Here is a 15,064-nt window from a genome sequence, read left to right as displayed (position 1 = left end):
CTTCAACCCCTGAACAAAGAGTGAAGTGGTTACTCTTTGCCCTAAACGTGTTTTACGAATAGTGAAACACATGACAGAGACATGTCCCTGCACATGAGTTCCCTTCAGAATTCAACGTCAAACGTTACTCGGCGCGCTCTTAATGGTTCGAGCGTTGATCGAAGTATTGACAATGTTAACAGGTAAAGAACTCTCATGCAAGGAAAGTGCAGTATACAACCCGCTACTTCTGCTCAAGTTATTAACACAACCGAAAAACAAGTGTACGATATCTCCTACCTCACCACAATCACATAAGTTTGACTCTTTAAGTCCTATTCTATGAAGGTAAGATGGCGTAAGGCAATGACCGGATCTCAAACGTAGAACGACCGTGAAGAAACGGCGTGGCCGGTTGATTTTCGAAAACCAGGGATCATCCAAAAAGGTGTTGCGAGAGGCATATAACGCATAGACACGCCCTTTCAGGGCACAGATCTGATAAAAATCGTTAATCCAGGTGTTTTTTAGTTCCCTACGGAATTCTGGCCACAGTTCTCTAGGTCCACCCGGGATGATAGGAGGACCAGCCATATATCTGCCTTGATTGGCCAACATATCAGCGATATCATTACCATGTATATAGGAGTGGCTAGGAACCCAGAGGCACCTGACCGCAACCCCGGCCTTCCTGGCCTGATGAAGGAGTTTGAAGGTTCTTATCGTGATGCAATCCGTACTGGAACTAAAATTAGCTGATTTGAGCGCTTCCAACACACTCAAGGAATCCGATACTATCAACGCTCTGGAGATATTATGCTGCCGAATCATTTGAACAGCAGTTCCCACGGCATACATTTCTGCAGTGAATATAGACCAGTGATCTGGTAAACGGGCTGACATTTTTATCAATGGGTTTGAGCAGAACACACCATAACCTACTGAGTCCGGAGATTTGGACAGCGACGCATCTGTAAAAAATATACAATGTTGAGGGAACTTTTCCGCCACTAACGCAACAAACTCCCGAGGATTCGATATTGAAAACTTTGGAAGGCCCGAATTAATTACAAAAACTCTGTTGAGTCTAACCTGAAGGGAAATTTCATAAAATGGGATATTCTGCATGGCCTTTATGAGTTGTTTTCTGGTGGACAGGTCAGAGAATGCCTGAACAAGAGGGGGTATGGATGTACGCTGCCAGAGATGGTCCAAAACTTCATGCTGTCCAAATATCTTGCGAACTGGGTGGTCTTCCACCTGAAGGATCTTTGAAACATACTTAAACGCCAGCCACCTACGTCTGTACGCAAGAGGTTGCTGTGCTGACTCATAAATGATTGCATTAGTTGGGGTAGACTTCAACAGGGACATTGCCGCCCGCAGGACCGCATATTGTGCCCTATCAAGACGCTCCAGGTTATATTTAGAGCATCTCCCATAAAGAAAGCTCGCATAATCTAAATGCGGTAAAGCCAGTACTTTATATATTCTGATTAGTATGGCAGGATGACAGCCCCATGCTGTCCTGCCCAATGCTTTAATGATATTCAGTGCACCCGAAGTCTTAGCGCATGCAGTGGCAATCTGCCCGCCCCAGCGAAAATTGCTCTCAAGTTGAACACCAAGATATTTAAGTGAAGACTTCCAGGGGATAATCTGATCGCGACAAGACACATTAGGGAGGTCAACACGAGTCCTAGATTTAGAGAAAATCATTGCTGACGATTTTTCTGGGGAAAGTGATAGATTCCTATCAGACATCCAAGCATGTATCCTCCCCAGGTCAGCTGAAAGCTGATCTATCATTGACTGTAAAGCAGTACCACTTACAAGAAGGGCAAAGTCATCTGCAAACTGCAGGCTAACGGTACCAGGAGACAGAGAATCAGCAGGAAGGAGAGAATACAAATTATAAAGAGGAGGAGCCAACACTGAACCCTGTCCCAGACCACACGAGGGTGTCACAGGACCAAGTATGATCCCAACTGCTGGATGGGTGATGAACAATGTTCTGTTTATCAACATATGATCATCAGAATTTATAATGTCCCGTGTGGATGAACATCATCGAATTGTGCTCCGTAATATTTCTGAAATTTTCATAGTAAAAAGTGGAAATTAATTATACAGAAACGTGATACTGTATTCCTGAAGTGATAATTTATCTTTATTTCCGTCAAGAAATATTGAAAATTAGGTGAAGCTACGCAATAAGCCTACCACTACAAATAACACCTACAAGAACGAAACTGTCATAAAGGAGAGCATACACGTTCATACTCGGCTTGTGATGACACTGAACGAGATTGCTTCAAATTCTACCAAGGAGATGACCCTGAAACAGCTGTACGAGGAGGTCACTAAAAGCAAGAATGAAGTAAAAAGCTCAATTGCTGCCACAGAAGCTAGACTTTTGCTGGAGATTCATTCACTGAGAAATAGATTAGAACAACTGGAGAAGGAAAACAGCACTTTACAACAGAAATTGGAATATGTGGATCGAATGAACAGGAAGAATAACATAATTCTTTTTGGATTTGATAAACTGACAGGCAACATTACTCCGGAGTTAATTTGCGAGGAACTACAACGTTTATTGGAGATTGAGATCAGTAGAACCGACGTCAACGACTGTTATAAGCTAGGAAAAACAGAAAACTCCCCTATCAAGGTAGAATTAACATCAAACCTGAAAAAAAAAATCATTTTTTCAAAAGTTAAAAAATTGAAGGGCACACAGCAAAGTATATCTAATGATCTGACTCTGAAACAGCGCAATGAATTCAAGATACTAAGAACCCATCTTCTCCAGGCAAGAACTAATACATCTTGCAAATCATTCATTAGAGGCAGTCGTCTTGTAATTGATAGCAAAGAGTACACCATAAAAGATCTGTTGACCAGTCAGCCAGAGAAAAATCATCACAGTGCACCTTCAACACCCTCAAATTCTTTCATTCCAACCAAAATACGAGACAATCTACAGAACGAGGAAAGTGAAGATAGTAGTCAGGCGGGCTGGGAAACTTCAGAGGACTCTGTTGCAGCAGGTAGCGCAGTAGCGAAAGCTTCAGTTTTGGAATCCTTCAGCAATCGAGACTCAACTGGAACTTCGAGCATCCAGAAACAGTTGGAGAAAAAATCCCCACATAAAGATAAAACCAAGTCAGGAATGAAGTTAAGAAAGGGCTCTGCCAGATCTTAAGAGGTAATTATGAATAGATTTATTGCGGAGTATCGGGAGGGTAAATACGAGACGAAAATATTAGAAAATATCAGCTCATTCATTCATCTTGATCAGCAAAGTACATTGAAAATATTTCACATGAATATTCGAAGTATTAACAAAAACTTTGATGAATTTGTGATACTTCTGGAATGTTTGTCATCCAAGTTTGACATTATAGTATTGACGGAAACCTTTCAGATGACTAATCTGGAAATCTTCGATATTAACGGATATCAAGCAATTTATAGTGAGGGGACCTTGAATAGAAATGATGGTGTCTTAGTCTACCTAAAAAAGAATATAAAATATACCCATAAGATGATTACTCTAGGTGAGAGTAAATCTCTAGAAATTAATATTGTTGACAAGGAGGGCCTAACCTTAACAGCTATATACAGGTCTCCCCATACATGTGTGAATACCTTTAATAAAGATCTCTTTGAATATTTGGAAACAAAGCACCAGGTTGAAGCACATGTGTTGCTGGGAGATATGAACATTGATTTGTTGGCAGATGACGATTTTGTTGAGGAATATAAAAATATTATGTACACATTCGGCTTCATGTCAATTATAAATAAGATTACGAGACCGGCTGGAAGAACTTGTATTGATCACATATTTCTCAAAAAATCAAACCTTGAGAATGAATTAGACGAAATAAAAGGATATGTATTGCATTATCTTGTAACTGATCATTTTCCTGTCATTCTCACTATAAACAAAATTAATGAATTGAAAGTCCGTAAAGATAAGGTAAAAACAGTGAAAAAATATATAAATTATGAAAAATTAAGAAAGGATCTGCATGGCGAATCATGGTCGCGTATGTATGTACACAATGATGTTAACACTATGGCTCATTGTTTCACTGAAACATTGAAGAACCATATAAACAATAATACACACTTTGTAAAACTAAAAAGAAATGAAAAACTTCGCAAAAAATGGATTACTCCTGCTCTGTTAAAAGCAATTAATATAAAAAACGATCTGTATAGACAGTTGAGAAAAAATCCAGAAAACAATACTCTGAAATATGAATATAATCGTCAAAAGAAAGAAATTCAAATATTAATAAAAAATTCAAAAGAAATTTATCTACAGAAAATAATGGATTCAAATCAATCAGAATCGAAAGCTGTTTGGGAATGTATGAAGACCATATGCGGAAATACCAAGAATACCAATAAAGACATAGAAAAAATTGAATATAATGGCGTTGAAATCCATGATCACATGGAAATAGCCAATGCATTCAATAAGCATTACAGCAGCATTGGAAAGGCTTTAGCTGATAAAATTGAGTGTCCATCCGAACACAAGGAATTTGATTTTAATCAATGTAGCTCTTTTTTCTTGGTTCCTGTTGATCCTGTAGAAATACAGGATATCATAGGGCAGCTCAAAACGGGCAAAGCTACAGGTCATGATTCAGTTAAATCTGAAACACTAAAAGAGGTAAAAACAGAAATATCGACACCTTTGGCTTACCTAATAAACTGTTGTTTCGAAAGGGGCTGCTTTCCTGATATCTTTAAGCTTGGCATAATTAAACCAATTTTCAAAAGCGGTGATCGCTCAAAGGTGGATAATTATAGGCCTATCTCCTTAATCTCTAATTTGGCCAAGATAATAGAAAAAGCACTAAAAAAGCGTATTGTCAACTATCTGAAGAAGAACAACATCATTGATAACAAGCAATATGGATTCACGGAAGGGAAATCCACAGAGGATGCAATAAGAGTGTTGACAGGGAGATTATATGATTGCCTCGATAAAAAAATTCCTTCTCTATGTATTTTCGTCGATTTGTGTAAGGCATTCGACACTGTTTGTCATACACGATTACTTAGAAAACTTGAGAGATATGGATTTAGGGGACCTGGTCACGAAATACTGAAAAGCTATTTGTCGAATAGGAGACAAGTTGTAGAAATAGAACGGGCCAGGAGTTCATCAGAGATCGTGACATACGGAGTTCCGCAGGGTACTGTATTGGGACCTATCCTTTTTCTCATTTTTATAAACGATTTATTGAGAATGAAGGAGTCAGAGAATGCAATTTGTTTTGCTGACGATACGGTCGTTCAATATCAAGCAATGTCATGGGAGGAATTGAAGGACAGAGCCCAATCAGAGTTCTTGGAAATAAAAAAAATGGTTTAGGAATAATAAACTCACCCTCAATGTTGATAAAACTAAATATATGGTGTTCAGTTCTTACAGTTCAAATCTGCCAGAGATAGGATGTCTAGAAATTGATAATGACACATTGATCACAGAGACGAAGGATGTTAGGTATTTGGGAATTACCATTGATCAACAGCTAAGATGGCATAAGCACATAAAGAACCTCGTCAATAAGATAAGAGGCCTACTTTTCAAGTTCAAGCACTTAAGTAAAAATATAAGTAACAAGAAACAATTGAAAATATTCTATCAAGCCTTAGTTGAGTCCCAAATTAGCTATGGTATAGTTGGATGGGGGGGTGCATATCAGAATCAAATAAAACCTTTGGAAGTAATTCAAAAATGGGTCTTGAAAATCATCCACAAGAAAAAGCGTACCTTTCCCAGTCAACAGTTATACGATATAGCAGGAGTTCAAGATGTGAGACAATTATATGCCGCTAAACTTCTCTCTAACATCATCTCAGGAAATATAACGTTGAATAAATCACAACATCATTATACGACAAGAGGAAGAAATAATTATTACCAACCACCTAAATGCAATAAGAGTATAGGTCAAAGAAGCCACAACTTCCTAGCAGCAAAAATTTATAATATCATTCCAGATCAACTCAAGAATATAAGAAATATAAGGACATTTAAAAAACGGTTAAAAGCTTGGTTGGATGGTAATAACAGAGAGATGATCGGTGATATAATAAATAATATCTAATTGAGATCCCTAATATGAAAAGAAACACTCAATTCAAATAGCCCAAAATTTTCGTGGAGGAGTGGGAATGACTTGCTCAACCAATTACGACAGATCGTACATGAAAATGACTTCGATACAAACCTGACTGAGACAGTTTTTCAGCACCGGATGTGAAATGAATTTGAAATATTGTTGATGAGTTGTATTTTTGCTTTTCCCCGATATTACGATTGTTTCGTATTTGTATTCATCTTCATGGAACAATTTTTAGAATTTTAATTATGTTGATGTCACGTACAGGATATAAATTATATACCTCTGTGATTTAAACTGTTTATTCGTGAAATAAACATTATTTGATTTGATTTGATTTGATATGAATAATAAGCCGAATGAGAGTTGGGGGCACAGAGGCCATCTCAAGGTCACCCAGAAGCACAGAGGGAAGAACATGGTCGTAAGCACCTTTGATATCTAAGAATACAGCCATCACCCTCTCACCACGAGAGAATGCCCGATAGACAAACCCAGCGAGAAAAGCCAGACAATCGTTGACTGAACGACCCCTTCGGAAGCCAAAAAGAGGACGATCTGGGCCTATTCGAGTCTCGATGAGCTCCTCAATTCGATTTTTCACAAGTGTCTGATCTTTGTGACACACGGCATAAGGGCAATAGGTCTATAGCTGCCAGGAAGATCAGGAGATTTACCCTTCTTCAACAGGGGGATTATTAGAGTTTCCTTGCACTCTTCAGGTATTGTTCCAGAGTACAAAATCCGATTGAAGGCAGCCAGCAGGTGAAGTTTATCAGACATTGGAGCATGTACAAAGAGCTGATATGAAATACCATCCAAGCCTGGGGCTGAGTCTCTCTTGTTTGTCAGAGCCAGAAGAAGTTCATCCAGAGAAAACGGGGGGCAGGAATCATCAGCAGACAATGAGGGCATATTATTAGGGTCAGACTTAGCAAGGCTCTTGAGTACAGAAAGCATACATTTTTTGGAAGGAGCAAAAGAAGATGATGACGTGGAACCTGAAAATTTTTTGACTACTTTCCACATTTTTTGAAGAGTTATGGAGTCGATACCTTCACAGAAAGTTCTGAAAGACGATCTCTTTTTGTTTCTCATGAGTCTTCTACAAAAAGCTCTCTTCTGCTTGACAGCTGTATAATTTTCATATGTAGGTTCATTTCGATATGTTCTCAACATCATTCTCAACATTTTTTCTGAAAAACTAGAAGTGCTGGATTTGCTGGTAGAGTTTCTTTCTAGTAGTGGCTTGCGAGTGTAGTGGCAAGCCTGGTAGGCCTGGACTTAGTTCCTGTGTGTGCTTTTGCCTTAACTGCTTGTTGCCTTCCTTACTCCATTAGCCTACCACCTATAGCATGTAAAGCATGAAATTAAATCCCAAAATATTAATGATATAAAGAATGTCCCTCAGTTGACCTAACCTGGGATTGGAACTCCAAGACTCCTGATGCCCCAGGACCCAGGAATTAGGAATAAGAAGCAATACTACAACACAGAGATTGGGTGCATAGTCTTTCAGGCTGAGCCCATATTCAGGCCTTTTCAGTCAAGGGCATCACTGGCTGCTGAGTAGTCTGCTTGAGAATCAAGAAGAAGAAGAAGTATTGACAAGTCAAAGATTATAGAGTTAGGATAACTAATGGTGGTATTCTGCTTTTCATCTGTAAGCTACGATTCTGTAGCGTACGATCGATCTGTAAGTGGCCGACTTACAGATTCGTAAATATTGCTATTCTGGAATTGTTCCTGTAACTATCTCAGTTACAGTGTTACTTTTGAACTACTTATCGATAAATATAACCTGCAATCGTAAGTTTTGATCATAGAACCCATATGTTTTAAGTCTATGATTTCAATTCGAATATTTGAATGTTATTGTTGAGTACCAGTTGTTTCGTCTCTTTGTTAATCAAAAAAAGGTAAGAAAAAATGTCTAGTCCATGGTAAGTTTATTCGTGATTAATCATTATGTGATACTTATTGCTATTTCAACATTTCAGCGTTGATATTTCAATAGGCACTTAAAGAAAACGCACCAAAAATACTAGTCGTGAGCAGATGGAAATTTATCTACAAGCGATGGAGAACGATTATGTTCTCCGAAGCAATACAATTAATCCTACCTTGGGACCAACTTATTTGCAGGATAAATGGGATCAGCTGGCTCTAGAGCTGAATTCTGCAGGTGATGGTCCAATTTTGACTGTAGATGAATGGAAAAAGGTAATTTTTTCTTAAATGAAGTGGAGAGAATAACAATTTGGATTATATTTCAGGGATTCACTGATTGGAAATATTCACTGAAAGCAAAAAAAAGAAAAATAGAATCCCACCGGACAAAAACTGGTGGTGGTCCAATGATGAAAACCATATTGTCTGAAATAGAGGAGAGAGCTTTAGATGTTTGGGGTCGGGTAACAGTTGAAGGTGCTGATGTTACGAGGTACGAGGGTATAAATGTAAATAATGATCAAGTGCAGCCAATTTTAATTGAAGTATTAAATGAGGAAACAGTAACATTAGATGAGCAGGAAAAAGAGAAGGTGGAAGAGAGGAAAAAAATACTGTGATTAAAAAAACCAAAGAGAAACCACTATCGTTATTAGCTGAAAAATTAGTAACCGTGACTGATGAAAACACGAAAAACCAAAAAGATCTAGTCGAAGCTATACAGAACTTTTCTAAAGAATATTGTGATCTGCAGAGAAAAAAACTGGAATTCAAGATAAGATCATTTCGGTATTTACATCCCGATTTTAAAATGTAAAAATTAATTTAAACCTTTTTTTACCTTTATTTATAAATTTTGTGATATCTATTAGATGAATATTTAGAAGAGATTATTATTTTTGTTATAACTTATGACTGAGGTTAAGTGATAAATAAAGTACAAATGATTTTTTCAAATTGGTTTTATTTATATTTTACATATTCCTTATGTAATGGTTTCTGGCTTCGATCCCCCTCTGGTGTATGCTAACATCAACATTGCCACCACCAACAAGATCTGAAACTAAAGGACTATTAAAATTAATATCCTCCCCTCAGTTTTTGATGCATACCATCATTCTCATCTCTCATTTCAATATCCTCATCTATCATATTGGCTGCTTTACAAATGTTGTGTAAAACACAACATGAGTATATAATTTTTGCAGCCTGAGTTGGATGATACATTACAGTTCTTAATCTGGAAATGCATCTAAATCTTCCTTTTAAAATTCCGTTTGTTCTCTCAATAGTGTTCCGTAGGGAACTCAACTTTCTATTGAAAATTTCCTCCTGACTGTTTCTTGGAATAGCAATCGGAGTAAAGAGCCATGGCTCAAGAGGGTAGCCACTATCACCTTAAAAAAAATTCAAAAATAGGTATCACCTATTGCTCTACAATATATAATATGATATTGGACCTACCAATTAAAAGCATATTTGTATGACCTGCTTCATGCTGTAGCTGTAAGTGGTTCCTTATTGAGCTCATTTGCCAAACAGCAGAATCATGGACAGAGCCAGGAAAACGGGCATTAACGGCTAATATTCTGCAATCAACATCTGAAATCTGAAAAATCTGTTATGAATACAGTAATTACAGGAATGATGTAGCATAATTAAAAATGTTAGAAAAGTTACCAGCATAACATTGATGGAATGTTTTCCTTTCCGGTTAATATAAACGTATGGGGGGTGATTAATGTCATTTTCAGGAGGTGCAAGAATTTCCACATGAGTTCCATCTACTGCTCCTAAAACACCTCTGAACCCATATTTTAAGAAGAATCTACAAAGAGACAGATAACATTATTATAATGCTAGTTTGCCAATATAAAATATTTGTGAATTACTATAGAGTGTGAAACTGTTTTCTTACCTCTGTTTGACCAGTCTAATTGACTCTTTGGTAGTAGGAAACTGAACCCAAGTGGGTAATAAATACTCAGCAATTGTAGAACAAATTTCATTTACCGCTCTACTTACTGAAGGTTGACTTGCTGATAACCAGGTATTGGAACCTACAGAATTCTGGAAAGACCCTGTGGCCAAAAAGTTGAGAGTAATCAACACCTAAAATGTATAAAGCTCAGATCAATTCCATTCAAACAATTACTTGAAAAGGCTGAATTACTTTTTTGGGTAATGCAATAGCATTTGCATTTTTTGTGGGTAAAAATTGCTGTAAAGCATTTATTAAGTTTATGGTGCACTGCTTCTTCAGTCTAAACATTTTTATAAACTGAGCATCCGACATTTCGAAAGGATTCATTTGATCATATATATTATTGTCGAATAATACTCACCTGTTATGGTTTTCTTCTAATAACAACCCAATAAACAAAGCGATATTATTATTATCATTCATTATGAATCTATTTCAAAAAGTTGTTCACCAGAAAATAAACAAACCATTCGACATAACCTCACAATATATCATTCGATAGGCTTCCGACCACCTCTTGAGTCCTCGTAAATATTTACGGTTTCTGTAAGCTACAGATCACCGAAAGAAAGTCCAGAATCGCATTCTTCCTGTAAGCTCGTAAAAAGTTACAGATTGGCTTACAGATGAAAGCAGAATACCACCATAACTCTATAATCTTTGTTGAAAAGTATTCGTCTCTGGTTCAATCAACGGTTCGATCACCAATCGAACAACCGCGAAGGACGTCGGATGCACACCGGACAATGATTCTGAACGCTACCATGTAGTGGTTAAAAAACTTAACGGAGTGAAAAATGAAAACTCGTGTTATTCATTTTTAAGTTCAATTAGGGATTATCATCCGAAGTTTTAATGATCGAAGAAAGAATATGAGATGGTAAAGTTCACAACTTTCTTCATATTCCTTGCTCACCTTATTTTCCAGATTATTATTAGAGAGTGGGTTTCGGCATTAGTTACGGAAAGAATGAAATGGTATGGAAAAAAAACATTATTCAACTTTTGATCACTTATTTTATTAAAGAATTCAGAAATTCAGGGGGCCAAGGATTTGGCCAACGGTGCTTCCCGCTCCTTCCTTCGCTTCGCATGGCGAAGCCAGTCTCTAGTCACGATCTCGAATTCCTTCAGAGTTGTGGGGTATTCCCCACAAATTGCATCTGAAAAATAAACAGATTAAATGTTTTTGTCACATAACGGAAAGCGACTGTTTCACAAAATGGGGTCCAAGTTTTCAGAAAAAGAAACTTGAAGTCATCTCGATAAACAACTGAAGATTTTGGAAGAGCAGAGAATAACTATTTTCTGGCTAATATCACGAAGAACATTAAATCACATATGTATTGTGTTCGACATCTATACGAAATATACGATCAAATAAATTAACCTAATTTCAAAGATATCTTTCAAAAAAAATGGTGGTTGTGTAACAGATTTAGATGAACACTATTACATAGATGTCGACTGAAATTCAATCTGGGATGATTTTGCATTTTCTGAAAATTTTTAGGGTTTTCACTCCCAATCTCTGGAACAAAATCAATTAAAAAATTGAAATTAACGATTTGCTCCTGAGTAAATTCTTGCACTAATTTTTCAGGAGCAAATTAAGTAGAAAAAATTGTTGCAATGACAATGAACTGAAAAGAAGAACTTTAAAATTATAATTATATATATTATATAATTAAAGTTATAGCATACTAGTCGTTTGGAAAATTATTGATTTAAATTTAGGGTGTTTCGACTATTTTTCAGGGCAAAATTCCAATGAGAGTCAAATTGTATTAAAGCTCTATATATTTCGTCAACTATCGTTGACTTCTTAAGGAGCAACTGGAAAATACAAAGATCTCATAACAAAAGTTCAAATTCTCTTAGGCTAAAACTTACAATACCATGACAATAAATATGGTAGCTTCAGAAAAACAAGACCATGTAGAGGGTAATCAAAAAAGTACGTCAATTTCAGTTGAATTATTCAGGAAAAAATTGGTTTTACAAATGACAGATTTCAGAAAATTCTATAAATTGGCATGGACAAGCAAATGTGCCATGATGTTCACAGAAAGGCAAAAAAAATTGAGAAAATCTTTTCTTATTTTATACAATTTGGATATTCGATTTTTGTTCCTAGTCTTTGTAAATCGGAAGTTCCTAATAATGCGTCGAATTTTTTATGCCAATCAACTACATGTAAATGAATATTTTCATAGATCCCTAATTCGTATAAAATGGGTATATGTAAATTGTCATCTGATTCAATAGTATTTCCTGAGCCAGAAACACTGAATGGTTCTTTGAAAAGGCAATTGAAAAATTTTTCATAAGCTGATTTTTTATTAATTACTGAATTTGTTGCACCAGAATCGATAAGAATTCTTGAATTCACTTCTGGAACGTAAATATAGGGCAATTTTGACTTAATCTCAACACAATTCAAGTCTAAGTATTGTTTGTTTTTAGGGCACATGACTGAAAATTTTCATCTTCATAATTTTCTTCCCACTCTTCTTGAGGGTTAACGAATTCATTTTCTGCATTTTCTGGGAAATATTCTGTCATATTTTCGTCTGAATTACAATTCTCCGATTGAACATCAAATAGTTCTTCTGAGATGAAATTGGGTTTCTGTTGAATTCCCGTTCTTCTGGTGGAAATAGACATGGGTGTTACCGGTTGTTTGAAAGTATTTCTTGTGGGAATAGACATGGGCGTAGGCTTTGATAGATAGATGGATCTTTATTTGCAATAAAAATTACAAATGGTGTCGACAGTAATAAATAATTACAAAACATCACAATAGTACCGAGGTTATAACATACAAACAAATAAATTAAATTAAAAAACAGTTATTAGGTATCACATTTTCTTTCTTGACAAAAACTCCTCTATGGAATATATAGTTTCATCCAAAAGCAACCTCTTGACTTCCCTCTTGAAAATCATCAGGGGCCTGCCACGAAACTCAGGAGGATGTTTATTGTATAGTTTGGGGCCCCAGAAGTCAATGCCCTGCTGTGTGCGCTTCAGACGATGCATTGGAATCTGCAAGGAATCTTTATTTCTTGTTTGATATTCATGATTTACAGAATTAGTCGGAAATCCTTCCAGTTCTGATGTACAGGGTGGGCAAATTTCGATGTTTTAGTACTACAGCTTTTAAACCAGAGGAGATAGACAAAATCTGATACCCCATTCTCGTTCTCTTTTTCTGAGAAACTTACAATAGTAGTAGTGATTTTTGGCCACTTTCTTTTGTTTTCGAGTTATAAGCAAAAATTGGAAAAATGGCGATATCGAAATAAATTTATATCCCCGCTAATACTGATGATAGAGCTCTTAAATTAAAACATTATACAGGCACTTTTTTCCGTAGAATCCAGTGGCGTGCTCGCCTTTTCTGCAGGATTATTAATTACGAAGCTATTACCCAAAGTTATGTTTTTTTAAATGGGAACACTAGTTTTCTGTGCAATTTTTTGAAAGCTTAATTTTTACTGATTTCAAAAATATATAACATCATATGGTTTGTATCAATATAAATAATATAAAATGGTCAAAAACTTTTTTTCTCAATATTTCTATGGTTTCAACTTTTGACAAGCACAGAAAAATAGAGTTTCTTATAACGAAAGCAGACTCCTTCAGGCAATGTCATTCTTTCTATGCTTTTTACCAATTTTCACAAAATTTGAATCAAGATATATTTAATAAACTTTCATAATAATGAAAAGACTTATAGAAGGAGACAGTGGTAATCATACAATACTATATGTTTCTGTGCTCATCAAAAGTTGGAACCATAGAAATATTGAGAAAAAAGGTTTTTGACCATTTTCTATCATTTATATTGATACAAACCATATGATGTTATATATTTTTGAAACCAGAAAAAATTAAGCTTTCAAAAAATCGCATAGAAAACTAGTGTTCCCATTTAAAAAAACATAACTTTGGGTAATAGCTTCGTAATTAAAAATCGTGCAAAAAAAGGGAGCACGCCACTGGATTCTACGGAAAAAAGTGCCTGTATAATGTTTCAATTTCAGGGCTCTAGCATCAGTATTAGCGGAGATATAAATTTATTTCAATATCGCCATTTTTCCAATTTTTGCTTATAACTCAAAAACAAAAGAAAGTGTCCAAAAATGACTACTACAATTGTTAGTTTCTCAGAAAAAGAGAACGAGAATGGGGTATCAGATTTTGTGTATCTCCTCTGGTTTGAAAACTGTAGTGCTAAAACATCGAAATTTGCCCACCCTGTACATAGCACAGTAAGTTGTAAATGAAAAGTGATGGAACCGTAAGTATTCCATGATCCTTGAATGCCTCTCGGCAGGATTCATTATAACACAAGTTGAACATAACTCTGTTGGCTCTTTTTTGCAGGATTTGGTTGAATCTTATGAAAACTTGATCCTGGTTCTGTCCCGAAAACTTGTCGATTTGTTGGAAATTTTGGATTATTAGTGATCGGTTGATTAATGGGGTATGGAAAACCTTTTTCATTAGTTTTCATTAGGAATTCGTGCAGGAGTATTATTATAATTTTGCTGACTGAAAGTAGGGGTATTATTATAATTTTGCTGACTGAAAGTAGGTTTTTGAGTAACAAATAAATTCTCTCTATTCGAACTACTATTTTGTTGTCGATAAATTGGTTTTTCATCATTATCCTGAGTTTTTCTTAAGAATTCACAATATTCCCACTCTTGCTTCCTATTATCATAAAATTTGCATCTGTTTATACCGAGGTTTATACATTCTTCAAGAGTTTTAGATTCGAAATTGCTTAAATATGACCGATATGGTTCTAAGAGTCCAATTTGGAAAGTTTTGAGGGCTTATTTTTCTACATCTTGTTTTTTGTAAAGCAAATAATTTGGATCTTGTGTATTGAGTGTTAGGTATTGTAAAAGGTCATTCAAGTTCTTTGAAATTCTACTGTAAAAATCGAAATAATTTTCGTTCTTTTTCTGAACGGATTGTG

At 35.9% G+C, this 15,064-nt stretch overlaps 2 protein-coding genes across 3 annotated transcripts; one reads left to right on the top strand and one right to left on the bottom strand.

The window, feature by feature from the left end:
- The first annotated feature begins 8,163 nt into the window (after positions 1-8,163).
- On the top strand, positions 8,164-8,850 carry LOC123306719. The gene is made up of 2 exons (XM_044888841.1): positions 8,164-8,357; positions 8,411-8,850. The coding sequence occupies exons 1-2, from the start codon at positions 8,193-8,195 to the stop codon at positions 8,702-8,704; spliced, it is 459 nt and encodes a 152-aa protein (XP_044744776.1). The 5' UTR covers positions 8,164-8,192; the 3' UTR covers positions 8,705-8,850.
- Positions 8,851-9,028: 178 nt separating this feature from the next.
- LOC123306716 (putative nuclease HARBI1) lies at positions 9,029-9,979 on the bottom strand. Of its 2 annotated transcripts, none has more exons than XM_044888837.1 (4): positions 9,765-9,979; positions 9,549-9,693; positions 9,197-9,481; positions 9,029-9,147 (listed from the first exon to the last, which is right to left on the bottom strand). In XM_044888837.1, the coding sequence occupies exons 1-4, from the start codon at positions 9,768-9,770 to the stop codon at positions 9,059-9,061; spliced, it is 525 nt and encodes a 174-aa protein (XP_044744772.1). In that variant the 5' UTR covers positions 9,771-9,979; the 3' UTR covers positions 9,029-9,058. The 2 variants fall into 2 exon arrangements, with proteins under 2 accessions (XP_044744772.1, XP_044744773.1); XM_044888838.1 differs by having other exon boundaries at positions 9,029-9,141.
- Between the last annotated feature and the right edge of the window lie 5,085 nt (positions 9,980-15,064).

The sequence above is a fragment of the Coccinella septempunctata genome, chromosome 2, assembly GCF_907165205.1.
Source record: "Coccinella septempunctata chromosome 2, icCocSept1.1, whole genome shotgun sequence".
In the NCBI taxonomy this organism is placed as follows: Eukaryota; Metazoa; Arthropoda; class Insecta; order Coleoptera; family Coccinellidae; genus Coccinella; species Coccinella septempunctata.
The sequence above is the reverse complement of the archived record's forward strand: the minus strand, read 5'-3'. Positions and strand labels throughout refer to the sequence as shown.